The sequence below is a fragment of the Chlamydotis macqueenii genome, chromosome 6, assembly GCF_036417535.1.
Source record: "Chlamydotis macqueenii isolate bChlMac1 chromosome 6, bChlMac1.mat, whole genome shotgun sequence".
Classification (NCBI taxonomy): Eukaryota; Metazoa; Chordata; class Aves; order Otidiformes; family Otididae; genus Chlamydotis; species Chlamydotis macqueenii.
In genome coordinates this window covers 12,575,248-12,590,890 of record NC_141561.1, presented here as the reverse complement: position 1 = coordinate 12,590,890, position 15,643 = coordinate 12,575,248, and the positions used below count along the sequence as shown (strand labels likewise).

Sequence of the window (15,643 nt, the reverse complement as noted above, 5' to 3'; positions counted from 1 at the left end):
ACAATAAAACTTGCACTTTTATACCAAGGCATCCAAAGTGCCTTACCATTGCTCCTGCTGAAATACTATAACAGGAATCAAAATCTCTTGCTACCACATCCACACCCAAGAATCTCATTGTGCCTGTGACTCCAGAGCATAGAACAATTTAATCTTAAATCATAAATGGCCCCGTTCAGAAAAGCACAGACACAGAAATAACCAAGCCTCTTCTTTCTATACAGAATTACATGACAGAGTCACGTTTCCAAACAGACAAACAACATTTTGTGAGCATTGTGTCTTCAAACGGATCTGATCCCAACCACCTACCCAGACAAGGTCTTCTGAAGACTCATTTGGTGAACACACGTGTTGTTCAAGACAGGGAGTGTAAAGAAGAGAACAACTGCAGCTCCCTGCTACACTAGTGCCGTTCATGGCAGCTCTGAAATTACACTGTCACAACTCCGGCTGAAGTCTAGAAGTTGTGGGAAATCCCTGGAAAATGCCACTTTTGAGTCTCTGAATGAATTTTAGGTCCTGCCCACTTTGCGCCAAAATGCTTCTAGCCTTCGTAGGCTACGCAGTCAACTGCTACGCGTCAGATTGCAAGATACGAGTTGACGCAAGGAAGTACAAGATTGTACACGTGATGTTAGGAGTTGCTGGGAGAGAGGCATAAGAAACAAGGGGACGCTGAAGTTCACTGCATCTCTCTGAAGAAAGTCACGTGGAGAGAAAATCCGTCAAAAACCTGATGACTGGAGTGAGCAAATAGTACTTCCTAATGTGCTAGGAACTGGGGTTTGCACCATGGGGGGATACTCTCCTGGACTGCTCTGCTCAACCATTACATGATAGGTGTGTTTCAGCTGAATTAGACTCTCCAGATGCCTCAGGGTTATAGCAAACCTGTCAAAGTCTTCAGTTTATCTTAATAAGCCAGGCTTAAATCAGCATAGTCTAGGTGCCAACTCATACATGGATCAGCAAGACCTGCCTCAGGGATGGAATGAGCATTTGGCAGCAACTAACAGCTTCAGCCATATAATTTTTATCCATCACCACTAGTCTATCAGCGCTGAAGGCCACCAACTCCTCCTGAGATGAATTCCAGGAGGTTTTAGGCCAGATGCAGGCAGATAGGCATGCATACAGAAAGACAACCACCTTGAGAGCTTTTAGCTTTGAAATGGAGGCACCTACCCAAGGATATGCTACCATGGTTGAGCAATTAGTAACTGGATGGGCTTCTGTATCATAGTTTTGGATCTAGGCACTCGTTAAGTCCAAGCAAGTCCTGCTGTATGCAGGAAGGTTTGCCAGGAAACAAAATAACCCTTCCACTTGCCTGAATATATGTGTGTTTCATCTGATAATATTTAAATCTCTTTAGCTACATTATAGTGAGGTTAAAGCAAGAAAAGATTTCACCACCCCAAATATTACAAATGTCAGTAATGAGAACAGTAAAAATGTCACCACACAGAGAAAAGAGTGAAATTAGCATATTTAGAGAAGTATTATACCCATGGGTGAAATAATGCAATCAGCTAGCTGCAAGATAAAGCTAATTTGGTTTCCAACAGTTTATCAACAATGCACTGCTCCTTTACATTAACAAATTTAAATGGTGCCGTATCCTGCAAACAAGCATAATTCTCGCAGAATATTACACTGTGTTAATTAAATAGCTGGAATAGAAAAGGTCAGGCCATGACTAAAAGATGCACATATGGGTTGTGAAGCTATGAAAAGATGGAGTGATTTCAAATTAAGCAATGAAAATGAATTATTTAAATCATGATCCAGTCAATAGTAAATAACCCTAGATTTTCAGAGCCTATGTTGACAGCTCCTTTCTTTTGTTGCTGTTTCTCAGAAATTTTTCATTCTTGCTGATCCACGCAAGAGTCAAAATATCTTTAAACCCATCATAAGATGAGATGGCTTAGATAAGTTATCAAAGAGTCATCCTGCTTATATTCAAGTTTTCATACGACTATGCAGGTGGCAAGGGGCAAGCTTTGCTGTTAAAGGACACCGCAAAGCCCCACCTGCCTTATTTCCGGATGGGTTCCCTGCTACTAGAACAAGCAAGAAACTCCCACAATTACTACAGTTAATTGAAAAATGCTGAAAAAGAGAAATACGTTTTCACTTTGTTTACTTCTGCAAATTACAGCTCTTTGTCTTTGGCACAATGCCACCAAATCAATTATATTATAGTAGTAATACAGCCATTGTAAATTGAGAGAACATTTTGGCACAGGCTGAGATGGTAATATATGAAAAAGGAAATTAATCTTACTTAGAGCCCCAAAGCACTACTGGAACATGCACTGGCCACGATCAAATCTGAATCTCATTCAATATTTTTACTGTATTTTATTTTTGTCACTACAGTTGCACACGCAGCGAGCTCAAATTTTAGTTCGTTACTACCTGTACATCCCCATTACTTAATTGTGCATGAATTTTATTTTTTTCTGGGGAATTTCCTGAACTTTTCTAGACAGTTTGATTTTCTTTTTGATCCTAGTTCTGCTGATTTCAGCTGGTATAAACTTCCTCTTTGCAGCTTCAGTGCAACTTCTAATTCAAATGACAGTCTAGCAAACAGAGCTGTGTGGGCTAAAGAAAACACAATGCCCGTGTGGTGTGGGAAGAATTTCATGGGCATGTGTGGTTTTGTCTGCAAAACCATGGGACAGGCACCACGTGTGAAATCCAGTTGCATGCTGCCCAGCACATCAACAGTTATGACACTGCCACGAGGTCCAAAACCAGCTGGTGTGGATCCCGCTGTCCAGCTCTCTCCAGTTAAGCACACAGGCGTTTATCAAGCCAGTGTTCAGACTTTGTGACAGAACGCCTCAGCAAGCCAAACCGCAATAGCTGATTTTTTCAGGGAAGACAGAGCACTGTGCAGCACACGAGCCATTAGTTTTATGGCAAGTGCAGATGGTAGATATGCAGATAAATACTCACACAACCTAATGGAACCAATATATACTTCAATCTATTTAAATTATAACAGTTTGTAATGAGCTCACTGTAGCCCACATGATGGTATATCCATCGAGTGATTTTAAAATGGATTTCAGTGCAGGCTGTAACTGAACTGTAACTCTTTTTCCCCCTCAATCCGGACCACAGCTGGTTTGTATTCACTTCATCACGAAAAAATTTACTTCACCCTTTAAAAGGGAGCAGCTCAGCTACAGCATTTCCTTGCATGAGACTGCTGAAGGCCCAGCGTGGTTCTCTGCCTTGCGCCCGCGGCGGCAACAGGCCCAGGCCCGAGAGGGACAGTCGGGAGGAGGAGCTGGAGCTGAAGCACGGAAGCCCCGCTCACGCCCCCCGTGTTCCCGCCCGGGGCAGAGAAGCGGCGCTGCCCGATGCGGGCCTCGCCACTGCTGGGCCGCGCTAGGCCGCAGCGCGGCGGGCCCGGAGTGGGGCGGTGCCCTCCGCGGCCAGGCGGGCGCGGAGGGGCGAGGGGCACCTACCCGGCGCGGGACGACGGCGGCTCTCCGCCCCGGCCATGCTGCTGCGGTTCTCCCTCCGGGGCGGCTCCGGCGGGCTCCCCTCGACACCGCCCTCGCTAACGGAAGGGGGAGCCCGGCCCGGGAACGCGCCCGGCCCGCCGCGCCCCGCTGCGCGGGGCGGAGCCGCAGCGGCGGCGTGACGGCCGAGGGTGACAGCGGCCCTGAGGCAGGGGTTTCCCCCGTGTCCTCCGGTGACACCTGAGCGGCCACTCGCCCCCAGCTCCCGCCGGCCGCCCGGGGATCCGAGTCCCCTCGCTCCGCGGGGTGACGGCCCGGGGGCTTCCTCGCCCCTGCAGGCCGCTGCTGCCCGCCGGCACGGCTCCCTCGCCGCGGGCCCGGCTCTCCTCCCCAGCGCCGCTTCCCTCCTCCCCTCGCCGGCGGAGGAAGGAGGCGGCCGCCGGCCCTCCCCGACCGCGCATGCGGCTGTGCCGGGCCGGGGCAGCGCCGCCGCGCTCGGGGCTTGAGGTCTGGGTGTCCGTGCTCCCCCGTCCCTCTCCCGGGCCGGGCCCCGTCGGCGCCCCCGCAGATGGGCTTAGGCTGGAGCAGTGCGGAGGAGCGGCAGCCCCTCCTGCCGCCGCCGCCACAGCAGCAGCAGCAGCGGCGGGGGCTGGCGGGGGGCCCGGGGGTGCCGGTGGCGGTGCCAGTGCAGCGGCTGGCGCCGTTGGCGGGCCGCGTCTACGGGCGGCGGTGGCTGGTGCTGCTGCTCTTCTCGCTGCTGGGCTTCGCGCAGGGCCTGGTGTGGAACACCTGGGGCCCCATCCAGAACTCGTCCCGCCTGGCCTTCGGCTTCAGCAGCTGGGACATCGCCCTGCTCGTCTTCTGGGGGCCCATCGGCTTCGCGCCCTGCTTCTTCTTCATGTGGCTCATGGACAAGAAGGGTGAGCGGGGCCGGGGGCGGCGGGGCCGGCGGGTCGGGACTCCCCGCCCCGCTCCTGCGCCTTCCCCCAGGCCAGGCGGGGCCGCCGTGGCCATGTCCCGCCGACACGGCGGTGAGGGGCGGCGAGGTGGTCGTGAGGCCGAGGGAGGAGACGCCGGCAGCCCGTTGGGCTGGGGCCTGGTGGCCTTGGTCTTAAAAGAGGATGACTAACCCGTCGTGGGTGCTATTTTCAGTACACAAACAAAGGCACGTCAAAGGCCATTCGCAAGGAAGGTACTTAAGCTGTTCTTGAAGCGAAGAGGAGTTATGGCATCGTACCTCGCAGCTGAGGTGTGGGTCTGGAGATGTTCTTCCTTCTGGCATTGCCATATGGGTGCTTGACCTGGAGATGGTCATGTTTTCTGGTAATCAACTGTAAAACAAACACCTGTGTTGATGTTTGGATCGAGTAATGTCAGTGCTCAGGGTGACCACTCCATCTGCAAACAAATACTTCGTTTTTAAAAGCAGACTGGATGCAAAGTCGGTGGTTTGCTTTTTGTTGCGCTAGGGAGATGCCAAGACGACAACGCAAACCTGAAGTTGCACTTCAGGGTTTCAGAGGACGAGCAGAAAAGACAATTTCCTAATCAGCATTCAGGCTGTTCCGTGTCGGTAGCAAACTTCTGAAAAAGGCCTTTGTCTCTGGAGAACTTATCCAGGGCCTGTGCAGTTCGTCTGTGGTCACCCCGGGGACCACTCTGGCAAGGTCAGGTACCTCTGTTTGCGGATTTGAGCTTTTGGGCCTAAATCCACAGAAGTATTTAGTCCTTTAATTCCTGTTTAAACAGACCTCTAAACAGGAGATAGGAGCGTACATACGCTTGTGGCTACCGATGTTAAGTGGTACTTATTCCATTTGTTTAGGAATTAATAGCTCGTATGTGGGGAGGGAAGGGGGGAAAGTGAAGGCAGGCAGAGAGAAGTTGTAGCTGAGAAGGCTTGCATCCCAAAATTGGAATTGCTTTTCTTAAAACTGAAGAGGTGTTGGGGGAATGAAACCTACTGGGCTGAAAGTACGCTCTCCAAATGAGTCCATGGTGGCTGTACAGCCAGTCTCCTCAAGCAGTTTAGACTTAAGTCGACAATGTCTGTCTAGACTGCTGTATAGTAGTGGTGTTAATTATCTTGAAGTAAGTTATTTTGTTTTGTACAGTGGAGACAATGAGTCTACTCACGGTATGAAGGAAATAAAGCTAAACTTGAACCTCGTAGAACTGAGTCTGTATTTTCATTTCTTCATTTTCTACGAAGTTGGTTCTGAGCAATGCAAAAAAAATACTAGAAAAATTTCAAAGTAGCTGGTGGGAGAAGAAACAGTAGTGTTTTTTTTTTTGTTTCTTTAATGTGATTAGTAATGCAGTTGTTGTATTTCTTGTTTTTTTTTATTTCCATGTTAATTGGAGATATTGATACAAACTACCCCTTTGCTCTTGCTTTATTGCATTCCTTGTTGAGAGAATTGCAATTGGTAGCCTAAATAGAGCATCTCAACTCATTGGCTTTATGCATAAGGAGTACATAAGGGCTTTGGAGCACATGCTTTGGACAGCAGCAGATTTTGTGGGGGCCCTGTTGTGTTTCATGCTATTTTCTGAGTCTGGATGATTCCCACAGAGAATGTGGTGCTGTTCACTTTGGAAGCGATGGTGGAGTCCTACCACTTGGTTTCTCATGGAGCGAAGAGGATTGCTGCTGCTGCCCAGCTCTCCTGTGGGGCGTGTTTCTGCTGGAGGCACATTGCAGAGGAGGTGTCTGCTCTTCGGAGTACACGTGTTCTGGGAGGAGTGTGACTCTGCTGCTTTGAAGCTGTAAAGTTGCTTGGGTGTGATCTTGCAAGGGCAGTATTTCACTTGCTTAGGGGTACAAATGCTTGTTGTTACACCAAGTTTACTCGCTGTACTAAAACTACAGAGAAATGACACCATTTGCTCTCCTGGCTTCAATCATCTGTTGTTGGAGTTAGCTAGTAAAGGAACTGTCAGGAAAAAAAATGTATTTGTGAAGTGTCAACATGTAAAACCTGGCTTGTATCGGAAGTATGACACTGTGGATGATATATGTCAGAATTTGAGAGGAGATTCTGCTTTTATAGTCCTATATTTCACAGTCAGGGGTATATCTAACTGATATTGATGTATAGCTGGCTGCTGTCACTTAAGCCTGATTTTGTGTTATGATGCTTCACACAAAGTTCTAAAGTATTTGTCTTTTTGGTTTTCAGTTGTTCATTGTAGCATGTAGTTTGAAACATAGATCTGTTTCCGTACCAAACTTCTGTTGTATTACTTGTGAGCCTGTTTCTTATTTCAGTACCACTTATAAGGATTTGGTAACTTTTCTTTTTACCTTTTAACTAATTAGAAGTTGAAAGATTGAATATGAAGCCATAGGCATGTAAATAGTCCCACTTGGGATTTCTTGGGCTGTGTGATTCAGTCCCATCACAGCTTCTCAGAGAAGCGTGGAGTCCTCTGAGAGGAGAGGATTGCAGTGTTTATTTTTACTTTAAGATATGCTAAATAAGCTCCAAATTATCTGTTCTTCAGTTTTGTACAGGACGGATCCAGGATAGAGAAATAACCCTTCAAAGTTAGTGAACAAAAAAACCATGTATCTTGGCCTTTGTGACCTTTTTACCTCCTGGCCTGCAAAGTGTGTCCCCTGGATTTTTTGTGGAGGCCTGTTTGCAGTTGACACAGTTGGAGAATGATGGGAATACATGAGCTGGGAAAAGTGTGTAGATTGTGTCACTGGGGAATTTCTGTGGGAGATACTACAGAGGCAACTGTACGCCTTCCCCAAGGATTTCAGTAACCCAGAATGGGTGTTGGTGTCAGAAGCAGCGTGACAGTCTTGGCTGACTAAGCCCACATCCCTGGCATCCACAGGGATTTCCTTGTTTTTATGAAATTGAGGGTGAATTTTCATCAGGAGGGTAGTGATGGTCTTCACAAGGCTGTATTTGCAAAAAAGTCTTACTTGAACGTAGTTCTTGCTGAACAGACTTGGTGGGAATAGGCAATTTTTTGAAGGGTGTTAGCACTGTATTTTAAAGAGTCTTTGAGGCATTGGAGAAAGCCTGGATTTAACCAGTGTTTCTTTAAGATGTGTAAATTGAAAGCTAGTTTGTATTTTTTGCTGAGCTCTTGTTGTTCTCAAATACATTCACTTTCAGATGCTTAGTGAGGCTCATGCATCACAGGTGGAAATTCTTCTTTGAGAAGTGAGCCCTGTTCCTGTCTCCCAGCCTCCTCTGGCTGAATGGAGACTTCTGCCAGCATGCTTTTCCTCAGGAGCCTGGGGGAGCTTCCCATGCTTCTTGGCTGGGTGCTGTAATAGGAACAGTGATGGGATCCGTAACTCTTCCTAGTCCTGTTCTGGCATGGGTGCATGTTGAAACTTGGGAATTATGTTTGCTTGTGTCGTTTTTGAGCTTTGAAACCCTATTCCTTAAGTAGAATTACAGGTGTTGTCTTGATTGGTTGATTCTTGGTGAAGAAGGTCAAAAGATGGAGTGTGCTGTGGAGCTACATGTGTCTTATCTGGTTCATTTTCTGTAGCAATAGGATTAGAGAGTCCTTGTTTAAATGATAATTACCTTTAGTTATTCGAAGAGACTGAAATTAAATGGAAATTACTTCAGTGTGCTGTTGGATGGACCCTTGTTGTTTACTTGATTAAAATTAGCTACAGTTTGTCACATGATGCGTTAGTGTTTATGGATGTTTTGTGCCGTCAGTGTTTCATTTCCTGGGAACTGTAAATATAAGCATACAGATCTGTTAGGATGTTTATGTATCTAACTCGAAATTGAAAGCTCACATACTTCTGTGGAGCTGGTTCACTGGTTTTGGGTTTTTTTATTAGTTAAGTTCATAGTTACAAGGTGGGACCTAGAAGCAATATATAATGTCAGTCTTCATTATGTTCCCATATAAGCAAGGAGAAGCAATGAAATACTTCCTGATAATCTACATTAAACAAATTGAATTTAATAGAATGTTGATATTTTTCATTAGTTTTTGGAATACAGAGCACAGTTTTGTATTGAGTTTGAAGAAATGTGACATATTACTTGTGAGAGTGAGATGTAATCTATTTCTTGGTTTATGGTTACATAGGTTGCATAGGCTTTCTTACTAACTTTATTTTGCTGAAATTAAATTTACATAGCATTGTTATCCTAGTGATCAAATGATGAAGTAGAGAGAAAACTTCAATAATGAGATTTTGGGTTTTAATGGAGATTGGCTTGTCTATTGAAACCAGTAATGTTTTTACTCATATGAATCGTTATTCCTTTCCTGAATACCAAACTCTTTATTCCATTGCTGTCTTCTAAATCATGCTTCTCAGTTTTCTTCTGAGACATTTGATAGTTCTTATCTCCTCCACCTGGGAATTTTGAGGTTAAATCCTTTAATATACAAAATAGTCATGAATATTGAGTATGATTACTATATCGGGCCTTACTAATACAAGAATGTCGTAACTATTCTCTGTACAAAATAAACTACATGTGATGGATAGAGAATTCTACATAGCAGCTTTCATGTTTGAAGTTCCCAGCTTGTCACTTTGTGCTGCGTGCATGGAAACACTGATTTTTACTGTCAGGGGACCTTTGGACTCCTCTAACTCACATCTATGGTCACCGGGACAGAAGGGAGAAGACTTAAAGTGAACTTGTTCTCCCCCTGGATTTTCCTCTAGGAAGTGTTTGTGAAATGGCTTTAGTTTTATTTTGAGGGATGTGAAGGTGGGTACAGAGAGCAAAAAGGAAGCAGATTGTTGTTCCAGAAGTCGGTGGAAACATGAATGGTCCAGTGAAGCTAACAGATGGGGAAGACTGTATTTCTCAAGTGTTTCCATTGTATCTGCTGTCTCAGAGTCCTTGTTTGTCATTCAAGTTCTCAGACAATGTGGTAGTAAATAAAAATTGAAGCATGTTACTAATAACTTACAAAAATTGCAGCAGGTCTAGTTGCTGATAGGTATCGCTGATGGTATAGATGGACAATGTGGAGTACTTTTCATGGTGGCCCTTACAAGAACATGCGGAGGTTTTAATGAAAGTATTCATAGTTTTGTCACATCCTGAGTGATCATAAACATGTGGGGTTTTGATTAACAGGAGGAGGACAAAAATAAGTGAATCATGAGTGAATAATTGATTTCACTCTCAGAAAAGTCAGAGTTTTCACCTTGTTGCAAAGAATCACATTTTCAGCTCCTTTTTGTCTTGATCTCAGAAACAGACTTTTCTTATCTCAGATGCATGACTGCAAGATGTGTGGCCAGTATTTCAAAATGACCAATTTAATAATTCACGGTTCAAGTTCAAGCATGAGCCTCAGCTAAAGATGCCCAGGATAAGCCTCAGCGTAAGGCTGTAAGACTTTAATATAATTTGGTGAGATCAAGCTGAAAGGATTTACAGACTTCAACAACAGAAAAGGTTTATATAGACAGGTTTTGGTGGGTTAGTACAGCCTACAGGAAAGAAATACTGATGGGAATACTTACAGGTATGAAAATGTGAGTAGAATGGCAAGGAGCCACTGAGAAAGGAAAATGTAGTGTTTCTGGTGCTTGAGTGAAATATACTGGGATTACAGAGAGTAGTCCCATCATGAACAACTGATGCTACTCAGCAGTATTTATGTTTATGGCAAAGGTCTTGTTAACTCCAACAAGAGCAGCAGAAGGCTCTCTTGGATTTAATGATGGCTAAATGTGAACTTAGTGCTTTAGTTTTTTAAAAAGAGGGGGTAAGAAAATGTCTTGACTCATTCGAAGTGACAGCTGTATGTATTCAGTGAAAAGGCAAATGATTAATGCACTTCAACTAAGTGCAGAAGAACTTGGAAGGAAAAATATCTGTTTTACCCCAGTCTGTTCTCTCTCAGCCTGTGGACATACTCTGTTTCATGCTATGAACAATGCATATTTCATTGTCTTATAAGTGATACTGATCCACACCTATCAAATTCTGTGAAAGGGATTAATTTTCCTAAGCTAATCAATCTTGGAAGAGATGAGATGAAGTGTTGTTTTTCATGTGGAAAGATGAAAGAAGCAATTAGAGAGCAGAATATAGGTAAATCCCACTGGAGTAGATATTTGATCAGCTTGATTTTACAGAACTTATTTTGATGAGTTGCTCGTGTGTGTGTTTCTATAGACATGCTTTTCCTCTACACCATCAGAAGAATAGAAGGAAGACTGAGCCAAACTTAACTTCTATTGCTTAATGCTGTATGCTGTGGCTGCATGAAAGTCCACAGAGCATTTGTGCAAGTGCTTGCAGAAGTGAGGACTCTCTTATGATTGGCCCACCCTCTCTGGGGTCAGGCATGCTGCAAAAGACCACTTGAGATACACAGAGAGGTTAGCAACATGGTTTAATTAGGGTCTGATTAGTTGTCTGAACTTGATGCCACTATGATTCATCGTAGCAGTACCAGCTTGACTGTGAGCAGCGCTTCCCGTAGCTCGTGATAGGACAGGTTGAGTTGAGAGCATGTCTTGGCTGTAGGCAGATGTCCTTTTCTGGAGCTCTGTTAGATGGTATCACCCCAGTCTCTGCTTTGTACGAGGTTTCAACAGACACTTCTCTTTATACTGCTGCCCCTCACCCAACTCCTGTGCTCTTTGCACTCTTTGCACACTTCTTTGCAGTTGTGGCAGTGGTGCTAGGACAGCTGCTTGAAACAACCACGTACTGACGAGTATTAGGAAAGTGCATGCTGGATTTTAAATAATTTTTAATGATGGAAAGTGAAATCCTAACATGTTTGCGTGGCTCGTGAGAATAGTAATGGCCATGTTATCTGAGAGTAACGTTATCTTGAGGCATTGGTGCACTGAGCATACAGGCACAGTGAGCATGGGGTATGTAACTTGCTCTACCTTGATGTTTACAAATTGATGGATAGGGAAATAGTTTACCAGTGTAAAATACAATCCCTTACTTCTGTTATGCAGCTGTTAACACAAGCAGAGGTAAAGCACTTAAGCATCCCAGAACTGGGTCAGGACACAGCTCCAGCTAGGAAGATGTTTTGTCAACAGTAGCTTTTAGAAGTTGACTACAGAGAGTATAATACTAGGGCAGCTATGCACTCATATCACCTCTGTTGTATGCTCACATATCTCTATTACCCCTCATAACCTTCTCTTGACCCAAATTCCTCCTACTCTGACTGCTTCCTTTTTTTTTTTTTTTTTTGTCTCCTGCATGTCTCTGCTGTTGTGTGCCTGTCTTGTACTCCAGTTTCCCTCTGTTCCTCACACCTCTGGCTTGTTGAGGAGTAGAAGAGGTTGGATGTGAGAAGCTCAGGGCTCAAGGGAGTGAGAGCAGGTGTGAGAAAAGCCCTTGAATAGGTAGGAAGAGAGAGAGAAGGGGAGAGGATGGGACTAGGTAGAGGGTGAAGCTTGGGGGGGATGGATGGAGAATTGAGATCTAGAGCTGGAGGGTGGGGAGTGGTGGGGACAGGAAAGGTGGAGGAACGAGATGAGTAGGAGGCCCAGGGAAAGCAATGCTGAGCAAGCAAGAGGCAACAGTAAATGTGACTTAGCCAGCGGCAAATGATGAGGGTGGGGGGTGCCTGCACCCCTCCTGGGCTGCCTGCACAGCACCCCAGCTGCAGATCAGCAAACACAGCTTTTCTGAACTGGCTTGAGAAGCGCTTTTAAAACCAGGAGCTGGGAAGTCTCTTTGAAGAAAATTCGTCTTTTTGCCTTTTCTTATCTCCACCAATGTCCCAGTCTTCTGCCTCTGCATAACCCAACCTCTGAACTGTGCTTGGCAGTGCCTGTTGTTGGCCAGAGGGTGTATTTGGTCCAACCTTCACCCTTCCTGGAGGTACCCTGGGCCATGGCTGCCCGCTGCTTGCGGGGCTCCTTGGGCGCTGCCGATGCAATCGAGGGCGACTGTTCCTTGTTGCGTGGGTTTGGTGGTGACAGATGTCTGACCTTTGATAGAGGCACGAGCGGGATGCTAGGGGTGGATGCGGCCCCTCTGGCTGGTGTCTCTTCCCTTCTGAAAAGACAGAATGTTATAATATTGCTACAGTGTCCAATGTCTTGCTGCATTTTAAAAATATCTAAATTTTGCCAAATTCCTTTCTTCTAGAAATTAAGTGTGGCAGCTATGCTACGTAAAGATAGCTGGTGCTAACTTCTATAACATAAATGACAACAATAATTCCTCTATTATCGAAGTTCCTTGGGCTTTCTGGTAGATTTTTATTATTAAAGTAGTAAAGTACTTGGAAAAGTTGTATTGCGTTCATTTTGCTAGCTGTATGTTTATACTATATTCATAATTCCTAGCTATTAGTTTATAATTCTATTAAAGAAAAAAAAAGAGGAGATCATATTTTGGCTTGCAAAAGCTGAATCTGCTTCCTTTAAAGAAAACTAAATCTGTTTCCTTTAAAGAATTAATATAATTTTGCTTATTTTTCCTGTCAGAAGAAACTAAGTATGAACAAAGAAAGACCATTTTTGTTTGATAATGCTGAGCTAACCCAGCTTTACTGATTTTTAAATTCCAGTAACAGCATTACCATTGCACAAACAAAACAAATTTTATTCATTATTTTTGGCTGATCTTGTTTTTAGGAATTAGTTTCATGTTACATTTTAGAAGCGAAAAACAAGTCTGAAGCCAATGCAAAAATGAGGTTCATTACTTGTTAATAAAGTTTGGATATTTTTTACATTGCCAATTTCTAACTTGGCTTTTTTTTTTCCTAGTAAGAAATGCTCTGCTTGTGGGAAAAGAGCCGTGTAAAACAGGGGTATTTACTTGCCTTTTCAGAGCTGAAGAAGTAGTGCATAGCACAGGTCCTGAAATAATGTTTCCTGTTGTGAAAATCTATAGTCTGAAGTTCACAAACAAAAATATTTGGTTTATATGAAATACTTGTTTAAAAACACCCAAACCCCCAAAACTAAGGTCAGTGCTGACATGAGCAGAAGGAAATTTGAGAAACATGATGTTTTAGTAATTCTCTGTTAGAATATTCTGCAAATTTTCTTGCAGGATGTTGTTTGAATTCTCCCAGTGGCAAGCCGACATAGCCTCAGCTGAGCAGACCAAAGACCTCACCGGTACAAGGTTCTTTAAGAACTTTTAGTTATACTCGTGAGGCAAGGGAAATTGTGGCTTGCTCTGCCTTTCTCTCAGTGGTGACATTCAGAGCTATTCCATCACTTCCTGCCATTATTTTGTTTTTTAATGCTTCTCACATGCCTTTGTTATTGTGGCTCTGTAGGCGTGCTGTAACTATAATTGTGCTGCAGAAGCTTGCGATCAATGCTCCAGCTTCCTCAAAAGCTACAAAATAAGCTTTCTCATGCAGATTTGTAGTAGAGAGGATTTTTAGGTATTTCCTCTTTTTAAAGCTAGAGATCCATGTGACTCAGCCTGAGGGAATGATCTGTTTTAAAAGTGAGAGGTCTTCTGCTTTTTGCAAAGTCTGTTTTTCTGGAATACAGGACATCAAGTACAACTGTGCTTAGAAACTTCTGTTTTATTTGGTTGTTTTTGATGAATGCCATCCCTTCTGAATATTTGAGAAGGGTGGAGTTGTTATATTGTAATTGATTAATCACATGAACAGAAAGAATTGATCAAGAGCCTTCAAAGATGTAATGGGTTTAGGACCCATTACAGTCCTGTAAAGGGTGTCTTTTAGGATGAGCTATGTACCCTAAATGGTGCCTGATGTATTTTAATGTTAAAGTAACATTGAAAGTGTTCACAGAGAGGCAAATGGAAGGCTCACTCAGTGACCTTTCCTACAAGTCACAAGACACGCATGGATATTACGTCAATGGGACTCTTAAGGCTCTTTTTTTTTTCTCCCAGCTTGCAGCAGGGATAGTAAAAAGGAGAAATTTTGTACTTAGTGGTCCTGCTTAGCAGATGCTCTAGGCAGTATTTAGTGTGGCTGCCAGTCCTTGCTGCATGATTGCTTCTTGGTACTTTGTTGTGGCAAAGCAAAATGTCTTTGTATTTCTTAAAATGAAGAATTTCATGCACCGTTGGGTGGTGCAGGCAAGTACCACTAAGATAATGACAGAACATCTTCCCTGATAAATGCGTACAAGGGAAAGTGTTTTTCCTCTCTGTCGCCACAGGTAAGGATCTGTAGTTAGTTCTGTGGTAATTAAGCCTGCTGTGCAATCGGGAGCCCTTGAAATGAGTGGGAAAAGAAAAAGCTTCTCTCCTCCTTGTTTGATGCTGAAAGGGCTCGGGTTGTCGGCGTTCGTCCAGGAATACAACAGCGAGAGCCAGAGCAAAGACTTCTTGTCTTGTGCTTTCTCTCAGCTCGTTAATGAGCATCCAAAATTGAGCTTCCAAATTAACAGTTTAGTTCCTGACTCAATCATTAGCTATTTTTGTCAGTTGCTCTGCATCTTTCTCTGTCTGTATACACTAGCACATGTGTACACACAGGTATGCCCTGTTATGTAGTTTTTCAGTTTATCCAATGGCAAAGATGGATTAAATGGTTCACTGGAATCTTCATGTTCCAGTAAATACTGGAGCTGAGAGTAGAAAGCAGGAACCTGAGGTGAAGGAAGAAAGAACAACTCTTGCAAGTGTTTGTATATTAAATTCACAGATCTAGTAAGCACTCAAATAGCTCTCTTTCTAATTGTATCCCAGCACTGCACTGACCCCCGGTGAAGAGAAGACCTGATTTACTAGTCTTTGTAATACTAATGGTGAGACTGGCTCCTGTTTCCATGTGCTTATAGCCTGAATAAACCGGGGAGGGAGCGGGGTGGGGAGAAAAGTGAAGCAGAAAATAAGTGGCCTGCCCAATTTCATAAAGCGTATCGAGATGCAGGTTCCACTGCATCCCCAGGTGCTCTGCAAGGATTAAGAGAGGTTCATTGCACTTGGATTAGTTGCAGATAAAATGGATGCTCTCTGCAATAAAATGTATAATATCTTTAAACAGCTGAAATAATTGGTCTCCTTTGAAGCCAAGAAACATGGTACTAAAGAATAGTAGGTATTTTAGTACAGAGTCTAAAACTGATTCTAAAATTGTCATTTTGATCTCCAGGCAAATACCGTTCAATTTGGCACTTTATTTATTTATTCAGGCAAATTGTCAGTCTCTGGACTGATAAATGGAATTTACAACACTTTTAGAAACTTGCAATGCAG

General features: G+C 44.0%; 2 protein-coding genes across 2 annotated transcripts in view; one reads left to right on the top strand and one right to left on the bottom strand.

The window, feature by feature from the left end:
* Nucleotides 1-3,639, bottom strand: part of HSPBAP1 (HSPB1 associated protein 1) — a 35,096-nt gene extending 31,457 nt beyond the window's left edge. The window contains exon 1 of the mRNA XM_086750723.1: nt 3,492-3,639. Within this exon, the coding sequence (XP_086606849.1) occupies nt 3,492-3,528 (37 nt within the window). The 5' untranslated portion in view covers nt 3,529-3,639. The remainder of the gene's footprint in view (nt 1-3,491) is intronic.
* Nucleotides 3,640-3,984: 345 nt separating this feature from the next.
* The window catches only part of SLC49A4 (solute carrier family 49 member 4), a 66,002-nt gene continuing 54,343 nt past the window's right edge, over nt 3,985-15,643 (top strand). Inside the window, exon 1 of the mRNA XM_086750724.1 lies at nt 3,985-4,408. Coding sequence (XP_086606850.1) covers nt 4,057-4,408 — 352 coding nt within the window. The 5' untranslated portion in view covers nt 3,985-4,056. The remainder of the gene's footprint in view (nt 4,409-15,643) is intronic.